Consider the following 27,976-nt stretch of genomic DNA (forward strand, 5'->3'; position numbering starts at 1 on the left):
GGAGTTCTCATCATTTTGATGGAGGTTAGTTTTGAGTTTTATGTTCTAGTACATGTTTGGGAACAAACTAGAACGTCTTTGTGTTGTGATTGCTTAAGGTAATTGGATGACATGAGAAAGTCATCACATATGGTGTGAAATCATTGCAAGACAACTGCATCTGTCAGTTGTTCACCAAGGCAAGGTCACTTTCCATTCCATTGTCACCAAGAGTCCCAGCTACTGTAAGCATAACCCTAGGCCCCATCTTGTTGACGTGGCATTGTCTCCTTTTTATCCTTGAGGACAAATATAAACCTGTGAAATTGTTCTTGGATTCCTTCAACTGACCATGAGGCACTTCAATGTGTTTGAATGTGTGGGCCTCACCATCTGACATTGTAATAGCTGCAGCCTTCTCACATAAATAATTCCAGGCCACAAATGGAAGGGAGGACTCCATTTACCTCATGAGTTGTTAACAAAACTTTCACCCAGGCACGTCATACCTGAGCTGGAAACAGAAGATATTGTTTATTTTACACATAATTCATTCAAAGATATTCAATTTACTATCAGTGCTCCTAAAAAAAAGGGTACATGACGTTTACATGTGTCCAACATGTCAGATACTTGTAACGCTTTCAAAAACAATATGCTATTGAAACCTTGGTGAATAGCCTTTTGTTTATTCCCCCTGCTATTTATTAGCGTCCTCTGTGTAAAGTTTGCATCAACTCAGTCTTAGTACATTGCATACACAAAAACATGCGTAGCCCCTGTGTATTTCTCCATTAGACTGAGTGAGTATCTGATAAGGTGCTGAGACAAGGGGCATGAGGTCTTGGATTTGTAAGTGTCACACTGTTAACGATCAAGATGTGTGAAGCTGTTAACAAGGTGATGGTGTACTGGTGACATAGCTGGAAAAGGTGTTACCTCCTTCAAGACCTGTGCATATGACCCCTGTATAGTATAATGTATGTTGGAGCCCTTTTGACTCTTACAACTTCACACCTTGGCCCTCACTTCAGCCTTGAGGTTCTGCAATTAGCTTCCACAGCTGAACATACCATCCCCTAACCTTCAATGACTCGCTAAGGATCCCATTCCCAGCTGTCGTGTGTCGTGCTTGATGTACTTGAACACATGGATTCACCTTAACCTATTCTTCTGTTGTCATTTGTCTCCATAGATTGCCAGACTGCCAAGCCATCTCTACTGCTCCCCCAGGCTAAGACCATCTCTTCCCTCACTAAGGCACATTGGTTCCCTGACAGGGGGTGAAAGAAAGATATAGGCTAAATAGGTTAGTGATGCAGGAGTAGCCTCCACAAATCTTCCTCTAGCAACAGAATCAGCACTGACCAAGGTAAGTCATAATGACATTATCTGTAAGTCCTACCGGACTGTCAGCATGCAGTATTCAATGTGCAGGTGCAGGGATATTATCTTTTAAGAAATTTGTGTGGATATTATTATCATATAGGAAATTCGTGTCATAGTCAGAATACAAAAGACTGAGAAAATAGCCTTGATTTGATAGGACCTCGCTTCAATCTCATTTTTGGTGTAGATCATTTGTTGTGAGTTCCCAGCTGGACTTGGTAGGAAGTACAGTTTGCAGCCCAAGAGATCACATCACAGTCCTCCCTGTAGTTAACACAGATGGAATATTAGCGTGTTGTTTCTTAATGTATTAGTAGTTAAGTATAACACTGAAAACTCTTGCATATAAAATAAACATTAAGGTATTTCAGTAATAATGTGGTAACACTTCACAATAAGGGTACATTAAATTAAAATCCCAATTGTGCCAATTATTGATGTTGAGTGATTCAAAGATAAGATGCACAAAATGTAAGCAATTAGAAAGACAACAGATAAGGCAAAATGTTTTTTATGCGAATAAAATAGAACATAATCGTTTTTGTTCCTTTTTCAGCTAGAAAGCATTGTCTAACGACCAGCCTAAATACCCCAAAATGTGCAACAATTATATTACTCATAGTTACATTTTAAATGGCGTCTTTCCAAAGCCCAATGAAGAAAATTAAAGAGAAGCACCAACAGTAGCTTATACAATAAGCTTATATCATACAATACAAGACACAGTTGTGATATTATAACATAAATATGTGTAGGAGGTGTGAAAATCATAGACATGTAGCCTAGGGAATTTAGAACGGAGCAGAAGACATATGTAAATTATTCACTGTAACGGACAATAAAGTTGTTTTCTATTCTAATAAGTGGGGTGTGGCTGTTGCTGGTCTCTCAAGTTGTTGACTTGTGGGGTGTAACTTTAACTCTGTCTTGTTTATGCCACATTGTTTCCCTCCCTTTGTCCTTGAGCACATCTATAACCCAGTGAAATTCCTGCTGAGTGCCTTTCTCTGATTGAGATGGACAGCTTGTGAGGTACATTGATATCTGAGATTAGCTAGTGGTCTATAAAAATGTCTGTTTACTGAGATTTGGTCACACATAAACAAAGCAATTTAAGATCATTACTATAATAATTAGGACAATATTCATCCTTGAACAGAAGCATCACTAAACGTAAATGGAGGGAATGTATTAATAGTTTTAAGTTTACTGTAACCAATGCATGATTGTCAAGGCCATAGAGAGGAAACATTTCTGAGAAGCATTCACTACGATAACTAGTTGGTGTGTTTGATTGAAACATAGTTGAGTATTGGAATATGCATTCTAAGCTTGAGGGCAGAAGGCTACAACAGCAAGCAAATGGTTAAGTTTTAGGTCAGGGGTTAATTGCTGCAACGCAACCTTCTTCTAACACCATCTCAACGAAGAACGGCTCCAGAGTACATTGTTTAAGCCTCTTCACTGAGGATTGTAGTTGTGTTTTATGTTTGTGTTGTTATGTATATTCTTTAGGGGCTTACAGCGAAGCTGTGAAACCTGTTGGTATTCTTATATATTTTTTCCTTGACATGGTCAAATAACTCAAACATAGACCATGTGTGACTTGGTCTAAAAGAATGGCACCAATTGGCCTATGGGTGGCGCTGTTACAAGCAGTCTAACTTAAACCTGCATATTTGTCACCCGTTTGACCTATAGACTTGAAACTTTGTATGTAGGTGACGTTCCTCGCGCTGAACAAATCTGTCTTAAGGACCCCGTCAGGATAAATTGTCCTCCAATGTTTGAAAACCTTTGAAAAACGTATTCTCATGAACCGTAAATCCAAATATCACCAATTCGTTATGTAGGCCCATGGTACATCTCTTAACTTAGTTTGAGAAAATCAACGGGATTGGTTAACAGATGGCTGATTAATTGATAAATCTGATTAGATGGCCTATCAACTTGAAACATTTTAGGGTCATCAAAGACATTAATTACCATGATGAACCATGTTACGTTTGGCATTGATAGCAAAAAATTAAATAATCATGAATCTTCTTCTCATTGACTAAAAGTCAGATTCACTCCAAATGTGTTCTTTTGGACTCATCACAATAGTCCCTAAAGATTTTGAGTAAAGAACATTGATGCATTCAAAGACGTCCACACTATACCAGTAGATGCATATTAGCACTTACGCTATTATGATAAAATATGCCAAAAATTCTTCAAAAATCTTCTTCTCATGAACCATAGGACCAATTGACACCAAATGTGGAATGTAGGTCCATGGTACTTGTCTTAACTTAGTTTGAGTGGATATAAACTCACTGGAAACCTTAGATGGCTGCACCAGACCAGTTGGTGGCACTATAGATGTCAATGACACCAGTGGCACCATAGGATACTAGAGAAATAACTATTGATCAAATGGACTTTGTCTCGTGTAAGTTAATGATACATTTAAATTATGCAAACTATGTGAAAGATCATGAAAATAAAACAGACAATTTTTCACAAATCTTAACATGAACTATTAGTTAAATTGACCCCAGAATTGGTATAAAATCAATATATTAAGTAATGAAGTTAAGAATTATTACCTGCAGCATTTAAAATCAAATCAAATTTTATTGGTCGCATACACATATTTAGCAGATGTCAGTGTGGTTGTAGCGAAACGCTTGTGTTCCTAGCTTCAACAGTGCAGTAGTATCTAACAATTCACAACATTACACACAATCTAAAAGTAAAAGGATGGAATTAAGAAATATACAAATATTAGGATGAAACCAGTGATTCCATGTCTATGTACATAGGGCAGCAGCCTCTAAGGTGCAGGGTTGAGTAACTGGGTGGTAGCCGGCTAGTGACAGTGACAAAGTTCAGGGTATTGGGTGGAGGCCGGCTAGTGATGGCTATGAGACAGTCTGATGTCCAAGAGATGAAAGCTGTTTTTCAGTCTGTCTCGGTCCCAGTTTTGATGCACCTCTACTGACCTCGCCTTCTGGATGATAGCGGGGTGAACAGGCCGTGGCTCGGGTTGTTGTTGTCCTTGGTGATCTTTTTGGCCTTCCTGTGACATTGGGTGCTGTACAGTAGATGTCCTGGAGGGAATGCAGTGTACCCCCGGTGATGCATTGGGCCAACCGCACCACCCTCTGGAGAGCCCTGCGGTTGCGGGCGTTGCAATTGCCATAACAGGAGGTGATACAGACCGACACGATGCTCTCAATGGTGCGTCTGTAAAAGTTTGTGAGGGTCTTAGGGGTCAAGCCGAATTGGATGATAGCCGGGTGAACAGGCTGTGGCTTGGGTAGTTGATGTCCTTGATGATCTTTTTGGCCTTCCTGTGACATTGGGTGCTGTAGATGTCCTGGAGAGCAAAGCTGTCAGCAAGGCAAAGGGTGGCTACTATGAAGAATCTCAAAAATAAAATGTATTTTGATTTGTTTAACACTTTTTTGGTTACTACATGATTCCATATGTGTTATTTCATAGTTTTGATGTCTTCACTATTATTCTACAATGTATAAAAATAGTAAACATAAAGAAAAACCCTTGAATGAGTGGGTGTGTCCAAACTTTTGACTGGTACTGTATATGTTAATGTTATTCAAAACATTCTTGAAGCATGGATTCCGATTGGTCAGACCAGCGTTGACTAGACCTTTGCTAGGGCTGGACAGTATACCGTATTTTATTATATACCTGTATTGATGACGGTTTGGGATTTTACTTTACCTTCTATACCAGTATTTGAATGTTTGTTTTGTTAAATGTGATACGCCAAGTGTAACGTTATCTCTGCTCTTTCTCTCCGTGCCACTTTCCACACAGACCTAGCCACGCCACTTGTCACTCGAGTGCATTTGATGTTCCTCAACCACGCAGTGTTGCTAACTTAGCGACCGTGTCGCTATATTTAGCGAGTATTTAGACCCCTCTAGCGACACATTTTCAAAAAAGCGACTAGCGACAAATCTAGCGACTTTTTCTGGTGTTATTGGAGACTTTTGGAGACTCTGCTGTGAAAACACGTATCGTTCTTACTCTTCTCAACGAGCAGCGAGGTGCTGCCGTAGGCCCCACCCCTGCTGCATTCAGAGCAGGAGATGTTCTCCCCTTCGCGTCCAGTCTGCAAATGAATCGCTCATGTGGGAAGCCACCGCTGGCTGATCCCGCCCTGGCTTACATTAAAAAATGTATTTTACCTGAATTGGGGCCAGACTAGTTACCATAATTTTCTCACATTGCCATTGATCGTTTTTTCTATTGTCTCTTTTTGGTCCATTTAGATTGTATAGAATTTTTTTTTTTTTTTAATGTTATGGTTCATGTTCATGTTCATGTTTTACTGTGACTTGTTGTAGGCTCCTAAGTGGACCATAAGGTTAAAAACCAAACCAAATTAAGAAAAAAAAAAAAAAAAAAAAATTAATACAAATGTAATAAAAAACTAAGTAACTCAGCCAGAGTGTCTCTTTTGGGTCACTTTTGCCTGTCCCAAGCCCGGATAAAGGAGGAGGGTTGGAATTGTGACATTAAAAAAACAAGAATCGACAGAAGAAAGTTAATTTGTAATTCTAAATATATTTAGGGTGTTTTTTACTCACTTTTTGTCTCTCCCACAATGTTATTCCTCTCTCCTACAGCGTCCATCACAATTACATGCACTTGGCCAATTATGCAAATTAGGTGATGGCGTCATTTAGGGACTTCTAGCGACTTTTAGGACAGCCAATAGCTACTTTCCTTACGGAGGATTTGGCAACACTGTAACCACAAGACACTTATGATCAGTCTGCATGGTCAATGCAGTACTTGCACCAATGTTGATGACAACAATGCTGTTTTCACTTTGCTTCTTAATATAAATCCACGAGCGTTCTATAATGACACTATTAGTTTGTGTTTCTTACATCAGCAAACAGCTAGTTTGTCTTTTCTTAGCAAGTTGCCCTAAATCTTGTTTGCCGCTAATAGCTAGCTAGCTAGCTAATAAATGTAATGAGTAAATGCAAACGTAGCTAGCTAATACAGCGTGATAATACCAGTGATGGTGTAGACCTAAATCAGCATGTTGTCTGTGCAACAGTATCTTCTAAATCAAAGAGGAATATGCAAAGCAAGAATATGTTAGCTACATGAAGTAGCTAAGAGAAAACATGCAATATCGCCAAAGCGTATAGGGTCCCCTAGGGTCCCCCACACTAATCAACACTTTAGTTCCTACCCTGTCACAATAACTCCTCCCTGGCATTTTAATTTGTCGTCATCTCAAACACTGTATTCAAAGTGCCCACTATTATATTCTAACTATAGAATTAGAATAGTCATTCTATTTCCATGATTCCAACAGTTTTGCTCTAATTTGCAAGTCAAATTCGCAATTGCAACATTTGGTTAATAAGTTGTAGATGATTTGCCCATATCGTGCAGCCTACGTGGCAGTGTGGAAATGATCTCAATTGAGCAGTGGTGTAAAGTACTTGAGTAAAAATACTTTCAAGTACTACTTAAGTAAAAATGCTTTCAAGTACTACTTAAGTAGTTTGTTTTTGGTATCTGTACTTTACTATTTTTATTTTTGACAATTTTTACTTTTACTTCACTACATTCCTAAAGAAAATACTGTACTTATTACTCCATTTCCCTGACACCTAAAAGTACTTGTTACATTTTGAATGCTTAGCAGGACAGGAAAATGGTCCAATTCATGCACTTGTCAAGAGAACATCCCTGGTCATCTACTGCCTCTGATCAGGAGGACTCCCGAAACACAAATGCTCTGTTTGTAAATTATGTCTGAGTGTTGGAGTGTGCCCCTGGCTATCCGTAAATAAAAAAAACAATAATCTGGTTTGCTTATTATAAGGAATTAGAAATTATTTATACTTTTACATTTGATACTTAAGTACATTTTATCAATTACATTTACTTTTGATACTTAAGTATATTTAAAAACAGACTTTAAATATACTTTTAGACTTTTACTCAAGTAGTATTTTACTGGGTGACTTTCACTTTTACTTGAGTAATTGTCTATTAACGTATCTTTACTTTTACTCAAGCATGACAATTGGGTACTTTTTCCACCACTGCAGTTGAGTGCAGGAGATGCAGAAATTATAAAAGTGCTGAAATTTGTTTTGGTTGAAGTTGAATTGAACAGTATAAAACAATCAGAATGAAGAAAGACTCATTGAAATCACTTAGAATGTATGTGTTGCCATGTTGCCACCCTAGGATCACTCACCACTCATAAAGCAAATGTAGAACTTTTATTATTCAAAAACTAAAAATACCGTCATACCGCCCAATTTTTTTAAAATACCGGGATATAATATTTTGGCCATTTCGCCCTACTTAGCACAGGTACTTCCTGTTTGAATTTCTGCCTATAGTAAGGGAGTAGCAGAATGGAGTTCTGATTTGATCTGATTTGCCGAAGGGTAGGTGGGGGAGGGCCTTGGAGCAATCCCGGAAGGGAGAGTAACAATGGTCGAGAGTTTTTGAAGCAAGAGTACTACAGGCAATGTATTGATAAAACTTCAGTAAGATAACCAACTTACAGCTCTTGACTAAACTTCACTTTCGTAATCCTTGTGGTATTGAGAGATAAAAATGGTAATGCTTTCACTGATTACACATAAAGGAAGCTAATTCATACATAATAGAGTGCTTGCTTGTTATCCAACTGATCGTGTGTCCTTGCTGTCATCCCGGGAACCCCATTCATTGCTGCTAACAGCTATATGTTATTTTTGTGTTCAAATTAAATTGTATTAGTCACATACACGTGTTTAACAGATGTTATTGTGGGTGTAGCAAAATACTTGTGTTTCTAGCTCCAACAGTGCAGTAATATCTAACAAATAATATCTAACAATTTCACAACAATACACACCAATCTAAGTAAAGGAATGGAATTAAGAATATATAAATATACTGACAAGCGATGTCAGAGTGGCATAAACTAAGATACAGTAGAATAGAATACAGTATATACATATGAGATGAGTAATGCAAAATACAGTTGAAGTCTGAAGTTTACATACACCTTAGCCAAATACATTTAAACTCAGTTTTTCACAATTCCCAACATTTAATCCTAGTAGAAATTCCCTATCTTAGGTCAGTTCGGATCACCACTTTATTTTAAGAATGTGAAATGTCAGAATAATAGTAGAGAGAATGATTTATTTCAGCTTTTATTTCGATCATCACATTCCCAGTGGGTCAGAAGTTTACATGCACTCATACACCCAATTAGTATTTGGAAGCATTGCCTTTAAATTGTTTAACTTGGGACAAAGATCGTACTTTTTGGAGAAATGTCCTCTGGTCTAATGAAACAAAAATAGAACTGTTTGGCCATAATGACCATCGTTATTTTTGGAGGAAAAAGGGGGAGGCTTGCAAGCCGAAGAACACCATCCCAACCGTGAACCACGGGGATGGCAGCCTCATGTTGTGGGGGTGCTTTGCTGCAGGAGAAACTGGTGCACTTCACAAAATAGATGGCATCATGAGGGAGGAAAATTATGTGGATATAGTGAAACAACATCTCAAGACATCAGTCAGGAAGTTAAAGCTTGGTCGCAAATGGGTCTTCCAAATGGACAATGACCCCAAGCATACTTCCACAGTTGTAGAAAAAATTGCTTAAGGACAACAAAGTCAAGGTATTGGAGTGGCCATCACAAAGCCCTGATCTCAATCCTATAGAAAATTTGTGGGCAGAACTGAAAAAGTGTGTGTGAGCAAGGAGGCCTACAAACCTGAGTCAGTTACACCACCTTTGTCAGGAGGAATGGGCCAAAATTCACCCAATTTATTGTGGGAAGCTTGTGGAAGGTTACCCAAAATGTTTGACCAAAGTAAAACAATTTAAAGGCAATGCTACCAAAAACTAATTGAGTGTATGTAAACTTCTAACCCACTGGGAATGTGATGAAAGAAATAAAAGCTGAAATAAATCGTTCTCTCTACTATTATTCTGACATTTCACATTCTTAAAATCAAGTGGTGATCCTAACTGACCTAGACAGGGAATTTGTACTAGGATTAAATGTCAGGGATTGTGAAAAAACTGAGTTTAAATGTATTTGGCCAAGGTGTATGTAAACTTCCGACTTCAACTGTAAATCACCCAGAAAATATACCTCTCTGTTGATACCACATACATTATCAAGCATTTCACACGTTATCCAGATACTGACTGTTAGCATTTGGTGGTCTATAGCCGCTTCCCACAAGAATGGGCTTCATGTGAGGCAGATGAACCTGTAGCCATATTACTTCAACAGAATTTAACAAGAGATCCTCTCTAGTCTTTACAGGATTGTGGTTCTGAATATAAACAGCAACACCTCCACCATTATATGATCTAATAATAATCAATTTCTAATTAAACCACACAAATCCTTACTTTTATGCCAACAAAATATGATATTGCTCATGGTTGTGGGTAGGTGTTTTACTCTCTGTCTATATAGGTATTTTCTGAACAATATATCTGTTCATTTAGGGGACCCAATTTGGCTCAGAAGCACCCCCAGATGAAAAAGTGAGATATGTGTCTATTGTCATGATTCTCTGTGAGGTAAGTTACCAGTATATTATGAAAACCAGTGTTAACTTAATTTTGTTAAATAATAGTGGATTCCATACCTGTTCGTAATAGAATCAAGCAATACACAGAGGGGCTGTTTAAATTGACTTTATTCTTTATTCTGCTCATGTTACATGGAGAATAGAGAAAAAACTAAAGCACTACAGTCAGGAGATTTTCAGAAAGGTCCATCCGAGAGCTTCACTCTTCATCATGTCCTTTCTGTGACACAAGATGGATGAAGGTTAAAATTTAATAAACTACTGTAAACACAAAAAACATTCTTACAATATTCTGTGCATCATCAACTGTATATTAAACTATGGGGCTCCTTGTTTGAGTGTATAGAATACACTATAAACATCATGAATTGCACAGACTGTGTCGACTCGTAAATTAAAGATTTTACAAAAAAAATTCAAGAAGCAATAATGTCCAGCATTTATCACAATACTTCAAAATGTGTTGCTTGCCATCACACAGTAAGTAGTAACTCACCACTGAAACCAAAATATATCATGCTTTTGAATATATATTTTTTTAACCCATGACAGGGAACAATATTCCAATTTATTGTTATATGAATGATAGTATATAGGACATCAAATGCTTGGGACTGTCATCATATTTGAGATGAGTTTGCAAATTATAACCAATATTATTATTTTCATTAAAAGAACTGACCTGGGAGCCGGCATCACAACTCTTGGACTCACTCCTCATCCTTTCCTTTCTGTGACAGAGAAGATAGATAGATAGATAGATTGATTGATTATTAGAATTGTGTACTGAAAAACATTTTATATTACCATATACCATGTCCTCCTGTTGAAATGTTACAATGGGGAACTTCAACAGGTATGTATAGTTACTTGGTAACAATGTAATAGATTATGCATTTATTACTTATTTTCTTCAGGAATCAATGGGTTAATATCGAGAATTGAAATGACCATTAAACAGAATCCCAGTTCCCAGAACGTTGAGGCTTTTGAAACAGCAACTTCACTGACCTTGGAACCAGCATCACGACTCTTGGCTCTCATCTTGTTGACCTGAGACTCAGCAATATCAGCCCTCTCTTCTGCCTCATCCAGTTCATGCTGAATCTTGCGGAACTTGCCCAAATTGGAATTGGCTTGTTCCTCCTGTGAATTTTTTTTAATATGATTTAAGTTTCTAGCAAACAAAACAATTTGAGAATTAAATATGCAACATATGGATGATAGAAGGTTACTTACAGCCTCCTCTGAAGTTCTCTTGTAGGATTTGACCTTCAGCTGCAGTTTGTCCACCAGGTCCTGCAGGCGGCTCAAATTCTTACGGTCTTCCTCATTCTGCACACAAAAAGAAGGGAAGAAATAGAGTCATATTCTGTATGTATCTTACATTTGATTCTGAGCATGTTAATGGGAATTGTTAACTCTGCACTGTCAAATTAAAACAATGTACCTGGTATGTGAGCTCCTTGATGCGTCTCTCATATTTACGGACTCCTTTCACAGAATCACTGCTCCTCCTTTGCTCCAATTCCACTTCAGTCTCTAGCTCTCTCACCTAGAAAGATATGATCAATGTTAACACACCATTTCCGATTACTTTGTTAGTTACCACTACTTTCAATGTTGAAGCTAGAAATATGACTAGAAATATGAAATGTGACATTGAATTAATAGAAGAGAATGTAGCTTAGACACTTACTCTGGCCTCCAGCTTCTGGATCTGCTTCTTGCCACCCTTCATGGCGATTTGTTCAGCTTCATCCAGGCGGTGCTGCAGGTCCTTGATGGTCTGCTCCATGTTCTTTTTCATGCGCTCCAGGTGAGCACTGGTGTCCTGCTCCTTCTTCAGCTCCTCTGCCATCATGGCAGCATCAGTAATGGCCTTCTTGGCCTTTTCCTCAGCATTTCTGCACTCCTGCACAGCCTCCTCCACTTCATTCTGAAGCTGGGATGTGTCCCCCTCTAGCTTCTTCTTCTGGCTCAGTAAGCTGGTGTTCTACACATATATATGGCAAATTATGTTTATATTACCTCTACGTACCTCAAGTAGCAGGTATTTAAGGAGAACCCTAATTGTTCTATATTACTGACTTACCTGTGAGTGGAGCAGCTGAACTCTCTCACTAACATCCAGCAGTTCCTGCTCAGCCAGTTTGCGGCCTCTCTCAGTCTGCTCCACCAGGGCTCTCAGCTCATCCAGTTCAGCCTGCATCAGGTTGTTGCGTCTCTCCACAATGGCAATGTTCTCCTTCAGGTCATCATTGCTACGAAGAGCATCATCCAGCTGCATTTGAGAATCCTGTAGAGAGAATAGATTTTACTATATTTATTTTCTTGTTTCACAGTGTGGTTTGGCTTTATCTGAAGGCAAAAGTAATGTTTTTAATTCAATGGTGTGGAAGTAATACCTTCAGATGGGAATGGAGACCCTTAAGTTGCTTCTGGGCCTCGGATGCCTGCCTGTTGGCCTGGCTGAGCTGGATCTCCATCTCATTGAGATCTCCCTCCATCTTCTTCTTCAGCCTGAGAGCTTCATTCCTGCTGCGAGTCTCTGACTCCAGGGAGCTTTGCAGGGTATCCACAACTCTCTGCTGGTTCCTCTTATTCATATCCATTTCCTCATCCTTCTCCACCAGCTTCCGTTCAATGTCAGCTTTTACCTGATTGAACTCCAGCTGAGCTCTCATGATCTTGCCTTCCTCATGCTCTAGGGAGGCCTATGACAACACAGCCACCCATAGTTTGTAAAATCTTTAAATAAAATGTTGGTACTTTCACTATCTGTAAATGTCTTCTATTCTCACCTCAGCTTCCTCTAGAGCAGACTGTATCTCAGCCTTCTCCTGCTCCAGCTGTTTACGGATCTTTTCCAGCTCATGGATGCTCTTTCCTCCTTCACCAAGCTGCTCAGTCAGGTCAGAAATTTCCTCTGTGGAAAAATATTATTGTACATCGGAATAATTTTGTGATAACTATTGTTGATTAGGGATTAGGGAAAAAAATCACAACGTTTAATCAGAGATGTTGTATCGGTTTTCCGTTAAAACGATTTAAAAAATGCATCAAATTCCACGTGTATTCACAATGCAGCTGTGCTGCTGCCAGCAACGGTTTGGGTCTCACGGTGTGTCCCTTTCAGATGGTGAAGCACTGCACCTGTACTACCATTACTGTACCTCAATCCTACCTCGCAAAGTTTGCATTTCACCACCTTCTCATTTAATTTGTCAAAGTATTGACATATAGGACTTCACTGCTGTCTCTTGCCTTTGCCATTTTTCCAACTGTTAATGATGATGATTTAGTGGTGGAGTGTTGACTCTAATATAATTGATTCCTCGACTCCTTCCACGTCATCTCCATGTGTCGACTCCCATTTGTGAGTGTCAAGATTAGATTCCGCGACTCCGCGACTCCAAAATTCAGTAATTTTGGAAAGGACGAGACTGATTAGTTGCCGTTCTACCGAGAACACTCACATTTTCTATGGCGAGCTAGAGACGGGCGGAGAGAGGGGGGAGGGGCACAGTATAGGCAGGACGGCCACCATGCAGACAGAGTCAGAACCGTGCACTTGGCCTATCTATTGGGTAATCAAAAGCTGTATCTCCAAATGGAAGCTGTATCTCGCAATTTCTTGGCTTGCAATAGGCTAGGATATTCTACACGCAACAGAACGGAAGACTGAACACATATTTGCATCATTAGCAAAGAGCAACAGCAAGCGAGCCAGCGTGAGTGAGAGAGAGGACGGGGCCATTCTCATATGTCTTGGTAATCTGTAAATTTACCAAAGTAGCCTAAAATTAGCCTCTTTCCCCTCTTGTTTTATTTAAATTACACAACAAACCCCAGGCCTTTATAGCCTATCGTCTAGTTTGGCTATAACATGGCAAAGAATATGTTTTGTGATAACTGCACTGTGATTTTAATTTTGTGGGGAAAAAACACACAAAAAAAATATTTTTTGTTAGTGGATTTTTTTCTTAACTTCAACGATCCCAATTCCGTTTTAACGTTTAAACATTCACACTCGTAATCTCTATTACATATCGATCTTTCATTGACTAAATTATATAGGCTAATAATGCTCATGGTCTGACCTTGGAGGTTCTTGTTCTCCCTCTTCATGGTCTCCAGATGATCCAGAGACTCCTCATAAGAGTTCTTGAGTTTGAAGAGCTCAGTGCTGAGAGATCTGGCCTCTTTCTGGGAGCTCTCCAGCTCAGTCTGAGACTCCTCAAACTTCTGCTTCCACTCAGCCAGGATCTGGAAATCATACAGGTATTTTAGGTAGTTGGAATACAGTATATCATTAAGATAAGATGTACTTTATTGTCCATTAACTTACAGAGAACTCACAACCCAATTCTTTGAGAGACACACACGGGCTGGAAGCAATGTTTCAGCCGCAGTGCAGCTGGAGCAATTATAGGGGGTTAAGTGCCTTGCTCAATTGCACAACGACAGGCGATGGTAGTGTGTAAGATGATGCCAGAAACATTCTGGTTGCTAGCTCACTCAACATCAACCTTCTTGCTGGCCCACTTCTCGACCCCGCTAGGCTACCTGCCGCCCCTCATGTACTATATTGAAGCCTCTTACGACTTGCGTATCCAAAATGTGTTTATTTTTACCTTGTCAAAGTTCCTTTGCTTCTTGTCCAGAGAGGCAGCAGCTGCATTGGATCTCTCCACATCCACCATGAGATCTTCAATCTCATTCTGGAGTCTGTGTTTAGTCTTCTCCAGGGATGAACATTTAGCATTTACAGCTTCCACAGCTTCCTCTGCATCCTGCAGACGCTGAGCCAGCTTCTTCCTGGAAAGACACAGATAAGGACCACATTTCCGAACATCTGAATTTTTCCTTTCTGATATACAGTGATTGTTTAACAGGTATTCAACTTATTATTTATTCGTCATGTACTTTTGTGTATCGCTCATTCAGCCAAGGTTCAATAGCCTGAAAAGTAAAAGGAAGTAATAAAACATCCTTACTTTGCGTCCTCAAGCTCCTCAGTCTTCTGGATGGCATCAGTTTCATACTTGGTTCTCCACTGAGCCACCTCAGCATTAGCCTTGGACATGCCACGCTGCAGCTCAGACTTGGCCTCCTGCTCCTCCTCATACTGCTCCCTCAACAGATCTGAGTCATGGCGTGCAGACTGCACTGCATGGGCAAGCGCGTTCTTTGCCTGGTAAGGAAATTTAAAAAAGGATCTGTGATTATGCCTGAAGATAAATGTAGTTGGATAAGGGACTCTGCATTCTTTGTATAAATACCTTGACTTCCTCCTCCAATTGTCTCTTGAGGTCTTCGATCTGCTGAACATTGGACTGCTTACCTCTGGTCAGTTGAGAGACCAGAGAGTCCTTCTCCTCCAACTGTCTGGCAAATTCACCTGTTTTCATTCAATTCAAAATATTTTCAATGATTTTACATACTGTGATTATTCATTTTGGCTGTCCAGGTTTTTTGCTAATATACTGTATGTACCATTCTCAGTTTGAAGCTTTGCTTTCTGCATGGTGAAATCATTGATGGATCGCTGTCCTTCCTCAGCTTTTGTCCTGTATTCACTCATCTGGTCCTCTAGAGTGCGGCACATTTTCTCCAAGTTTGTCTTAAATGTAAAAAAAATTTAAATACAGAACAGCATCACTAAACTTCTTCTTTAAAAAGCATGTTGAGAAAAAACATACATTTTATAGATTGCTCAATGATACCACATACTTTGGACTTGACAATCTGCTCCATGTTGGAGACCACATCATCCAGCTCCAGCCTGAGCTCACTCTTCTCTTTCTCCAGCTTCTGCTTCACTCTCTGAAGGTTGTCAATCTGTTCTCCCAGGTCAGCTACACTGTCCGCATTTTTCTTCCTCAGAGTGGCAGCTGTAGCCTCATGCTGCAGAGTAGCCTCTTCAAGGTCTCTGCGCACCTTCTGGAACTCAGCCTCCCTCTTCTTGTTCATCTCAATCTGGGCAGCAGTGGCTCCACCAGCCTCCTCCAGCCTCTCACTGATCTCTTCTAGCTCTCTGGACAAGTCTGCCCTCTGTTTCTCCACCTTGGCACGGGCAGCCCTTTCAGCCTCCAGCTCTTCCTCCAGCTCCTCAATGCGGGCCTGAAATGGTAGGAATTCAAATGTTCTGGTATGATCAGAACATAAGCATATGTAACAGAAAGATTCCCTTTTCAACGATGCTATTGAAATACCTGCAGCTCCTTCAGTTTCTTCTGAAGCTGGGCACTCATGGCCTGCTCATCCTCAATCTTGCTGTTGAGTTGGCTCATCTCAAAGTCCTTCCTGATAAGTAAATAACACATTTGAGCACCTTCTGTAAAATAACTATTCATGAGGTGTTATGGGTTGTGATCTTACTTCTTCATTCTCTCCTCCAGCTGCTGCTTGTCATTCTCCAGGTCCATTAGGCTCTCCTGGGTCAACTTTAAATCTCCCTCCAGCTTTCTCTTGGCTCTCTCAAGGTCCATTCTCACCTTCTTCTCTTGCTCCAGAGACCCTTCAAGCTGATAAAGGATATATTAAACAATATTCAGAGTAAGCAATTTACTGTAGCGTGTTTTTAGGATATTACACATTTTGTTGTAATTTTTATGAATTACTATATGATACTCACATCATCAACTTGCTGTTCCAGTTTGGCTTTGGCCTTGGTCAGCGTGTTGACTTTGTCCTCCTCACTCTGCAGGTCATCAAGTGTTTGTTGATGAGCCTCTTGCAGAGCCTTCTTCTCCTTGGTCAGCTTGGCAATGATTTCATCCAGAGCTGCCATTTCCTCAGTCAGGTTTTTAACCTATGGAAAATGAACAGTGTCATTACACTTTCCTCCAAACCAATTAATTTGGCTCGAACCAAGAGGGCATGTGTGGTCCGGAGTCGGGAGCTACACCAGACTACACCAGACCGCTACACCAGACTCCAGCACATTAAGTTTTAACAACACAAGAATAAAGAAAAGCGTTTACCTTGTTCTCTGTGGCATGCTTTTCCTTCTCCACTTTAGCCAGAGTGAGCTCCAGATCATCAATGTCCTTCTTGAGTTCTGAGCACTCATCCTCCAGCTTCCTCTTCTTAGCAGTTAGCTCTGAATTCATCTCCTCCTCATCCTCCAGTCTTTCTGTCAGTTCTTTGGCTTTGGCCTCAAGCTGGATTTTGCTCTTGATCAGACCCTCACATCTCTCTTCAGCATCACCAATAGTGTCTTCTGACTGTCAATGTGTCAATATGTTGTAAGTATATCAAATTCTCCAAAGCTCAAAAGTTTGGTGGCAAAATATTTGTACAGTACAAATGATCGACAAATGCTGATTGTATGTATCTATTTAGCTTATCATGTCTCTTCTCTCTCTCTTTTTCAATTTCTCTAGTGCTAATAGCTAACTAGGAAATACCATTTTGACAAAGGATGTGAATGCAGCTATTATTACTCACAGTTTGGACTGCAAGCTGCAGGTCGTTCTTCTCTTGGAGAAGGGAGATCATTTTCTCTTCCAGCTCCTTTCTACGGGCTTCACTTTTAGCATAAGCCTCTTTAAGCTTCAGGAATTCTTCCTTCATGTTGGCCATCTCCTTCTCAGTCTCTGCTGACTTCAGCAGAGGTTTGATCTTGAAGAACATCTTCATCCAGGGCCAATTCTTGACACCCATGAAGGCACGAATGTTCCATTGGATCACAAGCAAGGCATCCCTGTGAAATTGAATAAAATTGTCTTGTTATAAAAACCTTTTCCACACTCACCATATTGTCTGCAGAAGTTTTGTTTATTATTCCTACCTGCGGTCAACCATTTTCTGGAACTCAATTCTGGCAAGTAGACCACGTGATCGGGCCTGGAAGCCAGTGATGATAAGAGCGAGACGATCGTCTCTCATCTCCTCAAGTAGACCCAGGAGACCAGCCTTGAAGAACACCTAATGATACACAAAGGTCATAATGTGGTGCTTGGATCGTCTCATATTTGGTAGGATTGTATTTTTCTGACAGTTGACCATAGATAACTTGATTGTGGTACCCCCCAGATTTACAAGACTTGGTAGTCATGTTTAGATTGCTGATTTCTTGTCTCTGTACAAAAATGCCACAAATTGAACACAAGTTGGCCCTCTTATGTGCAATTGATTTTACAACTTCAGTCCCAGCATGTTGGCCCGAGAGTTACACATATTGGCAAGGTCTTTAAAAATAAGTACATAAAGTCTAACAGTGTTCATTTCTGTTAACAATAACTATGTCAAAGAGTATTTGTCAATGACTTATTTTCCCTGAAGAAAACTAATGACGAGATGAGGAGATGCCATGAATTTTTTTTATCAAACTCTAACAAATTAGTATTCATTTTAGTTGCTAAAAATGTGATGAGACTTGAATTTCATGTGAGACTAATGGGCATTCAATTTGACATGAAGCTTCTTTTCATCTGTATTGTCCAATCATAAACATTCATGCCTTTGCAGAAGATTTAAAGCTGCAATATGTAACTTTTTGGGCAACCTGACCAAATTCACATAGAAATGTTAGTTATAGATCTGCCATTCTCATTGAAAGCAAGTCTAAGAACCAGTAGATCTGTTCTATGTGACCTATTCATATGCTTCCCATTCTTAAGTTTTGTTTTTTACTTTTGGTTTTGTACACCAGCTTCAAACAGCTGAAAATACCATATTTTTGTTATGGAAAATACATTTCACAGTGTTTTAGATGGTACAATGATTCTCTACACTATACGTGCTTGTATTGTAACATAAATTGGAATTAGGCGAACTATTAGAATTTTAGCAACCAAGAAATGGCAGAGCAATTTCTGCATAGTGCACCTTTTAATGCAATCCTCTCATTGGCAGAATTAACGTCTTTCAGTAGCCTTGGCTATATGGTAAATCATTGCTGGCATTGGTTACAATCTGCCACAATATCAATGTGCCAGCTATATGAGGGGATAGTAGGCCTAGTGGGACAAGGTAATCTTAATATCCACATGATGGAAGTTAAATATTCATTATTTAATGGAAAAATAATGCACTGAATAATATGTGATTAAATGACTGGGACTAAGACTAAAATTGTCCAGAATTTTAGTTGACTGATAACTAAAACCAAGAAGGGTGAAATGACTAAAATGGGACTAAGACTAAAAGGTATTTTAGTCATAAAATCTAAGACTAAAACTAAATCCAAAATAGCTGACAAAATGAACACTGAAGTCTATTTCAAACATCATGGCCACTATGCTTTTGCTTACTGTAGATCTGGATCTACTAGCTTGTGGCACTATACCAAGTATAAATGTGTATTTCCTGACATGACCCATTTGCACTAGAGACAGATGACATGATATAAGCATGATCAATGGTATATCAGCAGTTATTTCAAGAATCATTCCTCAGGTTGGCCAGATGGTGGTGTATTGTTAATATACTGCTCCGAACTGATAATTGCTGCTATTTTTCCATCCTGTTCCAACTGGTCTTATTGCCTTTCATCTATTTAGAGAACTTACCTTAGTGTGTCCTAATCTGTACTGGGTGTGGTCGATGTCCAGAGAGCCCAGGAGTTTTTCTGCTGCTTTCATGTTGTCAATGAACTGACCCTCAGGGATAGAATTTGGATTGAGGATGCGGTATCTGAATTTAAATCAGAAAGAAATGATCTTATTTCAGGAAGACCTGAAGAGGTAAACAGTTGAATTTATTTTGATAAGGAAAATAATAATTATTTTACCTTTGTTTGAAGTCAGCATACAGGATCCTGTTGGGGAAGCCCTTTCTGCAGATCCTGATGCCTTCCAGCACACCGTTACAGCGCAGCTGGTGCATGACCAGAGGATTCTCCATGGCCCCAGGAGTCTTGGTCTCATTGGGGATGATGCAACGCACAAAGTGGGGGTGAGTAGACCTCAAGTTGGTCATGAGTTTACCCAAGTTCTCCTGTGAGTATGACAAATGTAGAATTTTACATCGGTGAATGAGTCTCCAAGTACCTCACGAGTCACAGTGGCATTTAATACTGTTATCTCAAATTCTGTGCAAATGTAATACATCTGTTAATAATCTTCCATGTGAAAACATCATACATATGTTTATTTAAGCTCAGATTTACCCTGTGCAATGCAGACACAGTCTGGAAGGAAGAGCCTTTCTTCTTTTTTCCTCCAGCCGCTTTTTCTTCAGGTGCTGTATGATAATGAAAGAACTATTCAAATATACTATTATTACTACTATGATATACTGTGGATTGTTATTTATTTGAGTGTGTTGTAGTCTTTGCAGATATGAACACATAGTACCACCTTCTGCACCAGCATAGTTTGCAAATAGGTTTGCCAGGAACTTAAGACTTGACTTCTGGAACAGTCCAACCACAGTCTCATTCAGCGGGTCCTTGTTCTTCACCAGCCAGTTACCAATGTTGTAGTCAACAATGCCAGCATAGTGGACGAGGGAGAAATGGGCCTCTGGTCTACCCTTAATAATCCTAGGCTTCTGGAAGCATGCATTTTTGCCCAGATGGTTTTCATACAGCTTAGCTTTGAATGTAGAATCGCTGGCCTTGGGGAACATGCACTCCTCTTCAAGGATGGACATGATACCCATGGGCTAGAGGAAGGAATGGATATAAATTAATTCATGCTAACGGAAAAGCATAGTGAATAAATATCAGCACATTTATAAAGATTGCCTTTAAAATATCAAATATTACTAAGGTCACATCAACTACTACAAAACTGAAGACACCAACCCTTTCAATGAGGTCAATGCAGGCAGCCAAGTCCATGCCAAAGTCAATGAACTCCCAGACAATCCCCTCTTTCTTATACTCTTCCTGCTCCAGCACAAACATGTGGTGGTTGAAGAACTGCTGCAGCTTCTCATTAGTGAAGTTGATGCACAGCTGCTCAAAGGTGTTGAACTGGAATAGAAGTTCACAGTTACTTTATTTTGTCAGCTGTAATGTTCTACATGAATTGTTTCATGTGTCCTTTTTTAAATCAAATTTACATCAAACACTCACATCAAAGATCTCAAAGCCAGCAATGTCCAGCACACCAATGTAGTGCTGGCGAGCATTCTTAGTGTCCAGAGTAAGGTTGATTCTTATCACCATCCAGAGGAACATGTTCTCGTAAATTTTCTTTGCCAGTGCACCAACAGCGTAGTACACCTACAAAATATTGAGAAAATAAATTACTGAAACATAGCCTCAACATAAACACATAGGGACAGTTTCCTAGACACAGACTAGGCCTAGTCCTGGATTAAAAATCATGCTCAATGAGGGAATTTCAGGTTTGAACATAGACAAGTCTTATGCTGAATATTATTTTAAAAATGTTGAAGACTCACCTGGTTGACATTCTGACCTTTGGTGACCCACTCATTTCCAACTTTGACCCTTGGGTTACACAGCCCCTTGACCAAGTCAGCAGAGTTCAGACACATCAGATATGCAGCTTTGTCAATATCTGGAAAGGCAAAGTTTTATGATTGGAAGAGGCAATCCAACTGATTTTAGATTTTCTGATTTTTCAGATACTACTGCATAATGAAGTGAGAGGTTTTAAATCCTCAGCACTCACCCTCAGTGCCATCTGCCTCTGCTTGCTCCTCCCGCTGCTTATTCTTGAACTTCATGTTGCCATAGTGCATGATGGCACCAGTCAGCTTATAAATGCCATTAATCTCTTCTTGGGCAAATCCAAGCACATTAAAGGCATCCTAGTTCCAAAAATAAAAGGCCATTGTTTTGTATTGGAGAAGGGGTTGGATACAAGTGAAATGTTATTGCATATACAGTATATAGATCTATTACTCACATCAGTAGCCATTAGCTCATCTGAATCATTAATGGAGGTTACAGCAATCTCTCCTTGGGAGATGAAGGCATAGTCATAGGGATTGCTGGTGATGAGTAGCATCTCTGAAATGGAATTGAACAGCTCAGTTTATTTGTGTTGATGCTGTGGTAAACTGTAGGTCAGAACATAATATACTCCGTATTAGGGTTGGGGTCAATTAGAAAAATTGCTTTGTGCAAAAAGAAAACTGTAATATTATAAATAGACAGGATAGTTTCAAATAAACTGCTGGAGATTGTTATGTGTGCATAACATTTTTATGTTGTGTGCTTAAATTACATTTTAATAATTGCTACTTTTTTATAAACAAAGAAAATGTTACAACATAAATCATTTAACATTGTGTTTTACAGTAGGGAATGGGGGTAGCACAAGGCTGGGCTGGCTGCATCATAATAATTTCATTTGATTTCATCAGAAATGTTCAGTTGAATCCAGAATTGACCTCAACCCTACTCAGTTTGATGATTCAATACTCACCCAGCAGTTCTGGTTTCTTTTGGGACAGGATCTGGTAGAAGATGTGGTAGTCTCTCTCAGCCTTGAGCTGGAAAGTTACACGTGACTTCTCCAGAAGATCTGATCAGTATGGAAAAGTGATTTTGGTATTAATGTGTTTCCTGTCAAAGAGATCTGTTCATTCCTGAGCAAATTGAGTATTGTACTCACAAGTCTCAATGTCAGCAGACGATAGCTTCCCAGTGACTCCAAAATGAATTCGGATGAATTTACCCTGTAAATTATTGTCAAAGCAGAAATTACAGAGCACACCAGATCTGGGTTCAAGTAGTATTTGTTTTCTTTTTGAATACCTTAGGTGCACTTGAGTTTGCATGGTGTAATGCAGGAATGGGCAACTTTGATAGGGATGGAGACCAGTCACTCTCACTCTCACTCAAATATCATATTAAAAACATTTCTCTCCACTCTAACACAACATGCCATTGGAACACAGGAGTGATGGTTGCTGAAAATGGGCCTCTGTATGCCTATGTAGATATTCCATGAAATAAAAAATCAGCCGTTTCCAGCTACAATAGTCATTTACAACATTAACATTGTCTACACTGTATTTCTGATCAATTTGATGTTATTTTAATGGACAGAAATGAGCTTTTCTTTCAAAAACAAGGACATTTCTAAGTGATCCCAAACTTTTGAACGCTAGTGTTTTTTGCAGCGGTGGTCCATGTAGGGGAAACACTGAACATGTATAATAACATTTGAATAATATTTGACAAACAAAGACCAAACTTACGAATCGGGAGGAGTTGTCATTCCTGATGGTCTTGGCATTACCAAAAGCCTCCAGGGCAGGATTGGCCTGGATGATTTGATCCTCCAGGGTCCCCTACAAGCCAACAACCACACAGTGTTAAAATGCTGTGATAAAAAAACAATACTCTATGAATAAAATTGGGTTTTGTCAACAAATACCCATCCAGCCATGAAGAATTTTACCTTTTTTTCTTCTGCTGCACTTTTCTTTCCGCCAACAGCAGCAATGCTGGCGAAATACTGGATGACTCTCTTGGTGTTAACAGTCTTTCCAGCACCGGATTCTCCACTGGGATTGAAAATACAAATGTTGATGTCTCAGAATTTCTCTTAACTTTAAATAGTTTCAAATGGATATAACCTTTGGTTGATGTACTTACGTGATAAGGACAGACTGATTTTCCCTGTCTGTTGAAAGAGAAGTATCAGTAAATGTGACATTATCCAAATATCATTTGATTTATATAGATGAAAAGGAAAATGTTTATTTTACCTGACAACATGTACTGGTAGGCATTGTCAGAGATGGAGAAGATGTGAGGAGGAGCTTCTGTCCTCTTCTTGCCTCTGTATGCATTGACAACAGACTGATCGTACACTGGCAGCCACTTGTATGGGTTGACAGTGACACAGAACAGCCCTGAGTAGGTCTGTGGAAGACAAGAGGGATACCGCAGATTTAGTTTCATTCATTTGAATTAATATTTGATTTGTTGGAGATATTAGCAGACAGGTCATTACTTACATAGATCATCCAGGCTGCGTAACGCTCTTTGAGGTTAAACAGCACAGCGGGCTCGTGCAGGAAGGTGAACATCGCCATGTCCTCAATTTTATCAAACTTTGGCGGGTTCTGGGGGTGGACGTCGTCCTCCTTCACAGTAACAGTCTGAAAGAAGAGCAAATTAAATTGTTTTGTGTTATTTTCAAGGTGCAGAGCTATTCACTTTGAGACAAACCCTAACTTGATATTACACACAACATAGAATTTACACAAATCAACCATTTACATGTAATGCCATTTTCCAGGTCATGTTTTTTCAGAAATGTTTTTCACCAAAATATTTACCTTTCCAAACTCAGTTTCAGCGGTGACTTTAGCTCCATCTCTGCTGGTGATTGTGGCCTTGACGTATTCAACCTCAGGGTCAGGCACATAGCACTCTCTCTTTATGTCAAAGGGTCTAGTCTGGCATTCCATACGCTCCTTGTCTGATTTACGCAGAAAGGAAGCTGCTCCGCCAAACTCTGCCATCAATGCGTCCCCCATTCTTAAACCTGTAAAGGCAGGAACAGAGCGTTCAATACATATGTATACATTACATACAGTACCAGGTTTGAGTTGGAATAATACCATGTATTTGTTGTTGTGGATAGTGTGTATGTACTGTATATTCTATTTATTATTATTATTATTATTATTATTATTATTATTATTATTAGGTTCAATTTGCTAAACTTCAGATGTACATGTGGCTGTCTTCTCACTGTTGCCATGGTTTATTGAATGCCAGGATTCTCATAACAAACATTTCTCAAACTTAAGAAACAACAACCCTTTTAGATATTCATACTTTACAGTATTTTTTACAATAGCAACCATATTTTGATAGTTTTACATTTTATTCTGTTAATGACAAAGGGAACCGTGCATATTGTGGTTATGATCTAATGTCAGTGTAAAGCACTAATATTAAATCATATTAAATACATCAACAACTTTAGGGCACCACGGCTGTATTTCGCTGTTCTCTGGAACCAGTTTTGGAATTCACTGTAAATTAGACCTTTGTCCTGATTTTCCCTTCATACAACAACAAGAAAACATTTTCATAAATGTTACCCCAAAGACCTAAATGAATTGGAACATTAGATATTAGTATGACTGTATGTACAGGTAACTGCCAAAATAAAGGAAACACCAACATTTAGTGTCTTTGCTCCCGAGTGGCGCAGTGGTCTAAGGCACTGCATCTCACTGCAGTCCCTGGTTCTAATCCAGGCTGCATCACATCTGACTGTGATTGGGTGTCCCATAGGGCGGCGCACAATTGGCCAAATGTCGTCCGGGTTTGGCCGGGGTAGGCTGTTATTGTAAATAAGAATTTGTTCTTAACTGGCTTGCCTGGTTAAATAAAGGTTAAATTAAAATAAATAAAAAATAGGGCGTTGGGCCACCACAAGCCAGAAAAACTTCAATGAACCTTGGGATAGATTCTACAGCTGTCTGGAACTCTGTTGGAGGGATATGACAACATTCTTCTATGAGAAATTAAATAATTTGGTGTTTTGTTGATGGTGGTGGAAAACGCTGTCTCAAAAGAGAGAGTGCTATGTGCCAGAGTCTCCCATAAGTGTTCAATTGGGTTGAGATCTAGTGACTGAGACGGCCATGGCATATGGCTTATGTCGTTTTCATGCTCATCAAAGCATTCGGCGACCACTCGTGCCCTTTGAAATAGGGGCATTGTCATCCTATGGGGGTATAGTCATGGTAGCCAAAATAATGGCCTGCCCATTATCATTATGCATGATCCTAAGCATGATGGGATGTTAACTGCTTAATTTATTCTGGAACCACACTTGTGTGGAAGCACCTGCTTTCAATACACTTTCTATCCCTCATTTACTCAAGTGTTTCCATTATTTTGGCAGTTACATGTATATACCGTATATGAGTAGTATAATGGTAATAATGGTCATGGCAGACCAATAAAAGTGAAATATAAGGCTAAAGAAACACGAGGGTTGATGCAGAACAGCAGTAGGCTACCAGATTTAGAGTCATAGATTAATAAGAGTTTATCTGAACAATATGTAGGTGAGTAAACCAATAGAACATTGAATATAAACCAAAACTTGTGAGGTTCAGAGCAGACCAAAAGTAACTAGGTCCACTGTAGCTGAAATCTACAGCTTGTGATAGTGATGACACTGACAACATGTAATTACTGTACACGATAGATGTATTATGCCACATAAACAATGTTAATGCATTTTTTGCATTAATATACACATTTTATGAAACACAGTTAAAGACTTCACACAAACCACTAGGAGGCTTGTAGAGCCTTTATTTTAGAAGATTATGATTCTTACCTGTTGTTGATCACCCCTTGGATATTTGGTGGAAAAGATCTCAACTGAGAATGAAATAGACAAATACAAAGACCAATATCAATGGATTTGCCAGTTTTATGCGGTAAGACAGTTATTAGGTTGTATAATGATTATCTTTGCCCTCCTCAGCAGACTGCCTCTATATGCTTACCTTCAGGATGTCCGGTGCCTTGTGTCTCCCCTGGTCTGTCTCCCCTGGTCTCCATCACTCTTTATAGAGAGAGTTGCTCAGCCCTATATGGAGATGGTTCATGTCATTACATAAATTAGACTGATTATTTCAAAAGATCTGTATTTGGGGCTAGAGGTGTATACCTCTTTGACCTATCAGGCTCGTTATAACAACAGGCTATTCCAGGGCGGACAGAGGAGGGGAGAAATTGGCTGCATTGAAAGCCCACTTGATCAAAGGGCAGTCTCAGGCACTGTAGTCATCTAAAAATGACCAGCATGTATGTTTGACCAATGGGAATACATCAAATTATGTATTTATGTGCAATGACACAAAGTAAGTTATCTCCAAAAACAGTTTAGTAATATATGTCTTTTTTTTTTAAAGATTTACACTCCCCCTGTCCTTCCCCCCTGTCCCCCCATTCGTTGCTCTTTGTGATGACTTGTGGATTTTAGTCTTGCTACTCCTACAACATTGCGTTGGGTAAATGAGATGACATGAGAAAGTGTTGTTGCAGTGTGTAAATTAATTGCATGATAGAGTTCTTATGATGTAGACAAGTGCAGCTGTCCTTTGTTCACCAAGACAAGGTCACTCTCACATCTATTGTCACCAAGAGTAACAGCTATTGTAAGTATAACACTAGACCTCGACTTGTTGACGTGGCATTGTTTCCTTCCCTTTGTCATTGAGGACAAAAATAACCCTGTGAAATTGTTCTTTGAGTGTACAGTATATGAAGTGCACATAAGTAAATTAATTAAAGCCATACATTGAGTAATACATGTCACTTTCTTCAAGAAACTCATGCTAGAGGGACTCAATCTATGTTAGGAATATTAATGTTTTAAAATTAAATGTTAAGAAAAAACACTTACGTTATAAATGTTAGGATGTCACTTCTACCTTTTTTGTTATAATAACCTGTGTAAGGTGCTGGCTAATCAGATCAGAAAAGCCTGGGTAGAATACTATATAAGGTGCTGACCCAAGGGCATCAGGTCTTTGATTTGTAGTAACACACTGTAAAAGGTCAAGATAGCTGTCAATGTGTGAGTGTGAAGCTGTCTACAAGCTGTCTACAAGGTGACAATATAGTGGTTGTCATCGCCAGAGAGAGTTCCCCTCCTTAGACAGAGAGGAGCACCTTTGACTCCTACAGCTTTCACACCTTAAGCATTCAGCCTCAATGTTTCCTAATTAGCTTCCACATGCTACTCCTCAATGATACTGTCAGGTGTCCAATTCCCAGCTGTCGAGAAATGAATTCCTGTCACTACAGGAGCAAATGCATACTGATCATGAAAAAACTGTGTGACCTTTTACCCTAAAACAATATCAGTAGATGGCTAAAAACAAATCTCGATGATGGATTTTAAAAGAAGCAACGTTTTGTAAGCCAATACTTTCACTGCCACGTTATTCTTTCCCTTGAGGATAATGTACAGTGGGGTCCGCTATTACTGACACCCCAAAAGATTCTTATGAATAAAGTAGTCAAAAGTTTTGTATTTGGTCCCATATTCCTAGCACGCAATGACTACATGACGCT

General features: G+C 39.3%; 1 protein-coding gene and 1 long non-coding RNA gene across 2 annotated transcripts in view; one reads left to right on the forward strand and one right to left on the reverse strand.

The window, feature by feature from the left end:
* The first annotated feature begins 1,136 nt into the window (after positions 1-1,136).
* The window catches only part of LOC123731529 (uncharacterized), a 30,682-nt gene continuing 3,842 nt past the window's right edge, over positions 1,137-27,976 (forward strand). The window contains exons 1-2 of the long non-coding RNA XR_006762687.1: positions 1,137-1,351; positions 19,730-19,881. This is a non-coding gene — a long non-coding RNA (uncharacterized lncRNA). The remainder of the gene's footprint in view (positions 1,352-19,729; positions 19,882-27,976) is intronic.
* On the reverse strand, positions 10,066-26,483 carry LOC106590239 (myosin-7). The gene is made up of 40 exons (XM_045710575.1): positions 26,401-26,483; positions 26,229-26,272; positions 24,199-24,407; positions 23,875-24,018; positions 23,623-23,779; positions 23,510-23,537; positions 23,313-23,418; positions 23,110-23,202; positions 22,521-22,584; positions 22,332-22,430; positions 21,810-21,913; positions 21,573-21,711; positions 21,340-21,458; positions 21,008-21,157; positions 20,735-20,905; positions 20,286-20,592; positions 20,096-20,169; positions 19,718-19,923; positions 19,497-19,620; positions 17,774-17,910; positions 17,431-17,686; positions 16,965-17,207; positions 16,616-16,792; positions 16,360-16,505; positions 16,194-16,284; positions 15,712-16,101; positions 15,475-15,601; positions 15,261-15,379; positions 14,976-15,172; positions 14,613-14,796; positions 14,079-14,244; positions 12,780-12,904; positions 12,384-12,692; positions 12,071-12,274; positions 11,675-11,971; positions 11,426-11,530; positions 11,215-11,310; positions 10,987-11,121; positions 10,658-10,706; positions 10,066-10,195 (listed from the first exon to the last, which is right to left on the reverse strand). The coding sequence occupies exons 3-39, from the start codon at positions 24,397-24,399 to the stop codon at positions 10,686-10,688; spliced, it is 5,811 nt and encodes a 1,936-aa protein (XP_045566531.1). The 5' UTR covers positions 24,400-24,407; positions 26,229-26,272; positions 26,401-26,483; the 3' UTR covers positions 10,066-10,195; positions 10,658-10,685.

The sequence above is a fragment of the Salmo salar genome, chromosome ssa29 (genome assembly GCF_905237065.1).
Source record: "Salmo salar chromosome ssa29, Ssal_v3.1, whole genome shotgun sequence".
Classification (NCBI taxonomy): Eukaryota; Metazoa; Chordata; class Actinopteri; order Salmoniformes; family Salmonidae; genus Salmo; species Salmo salar.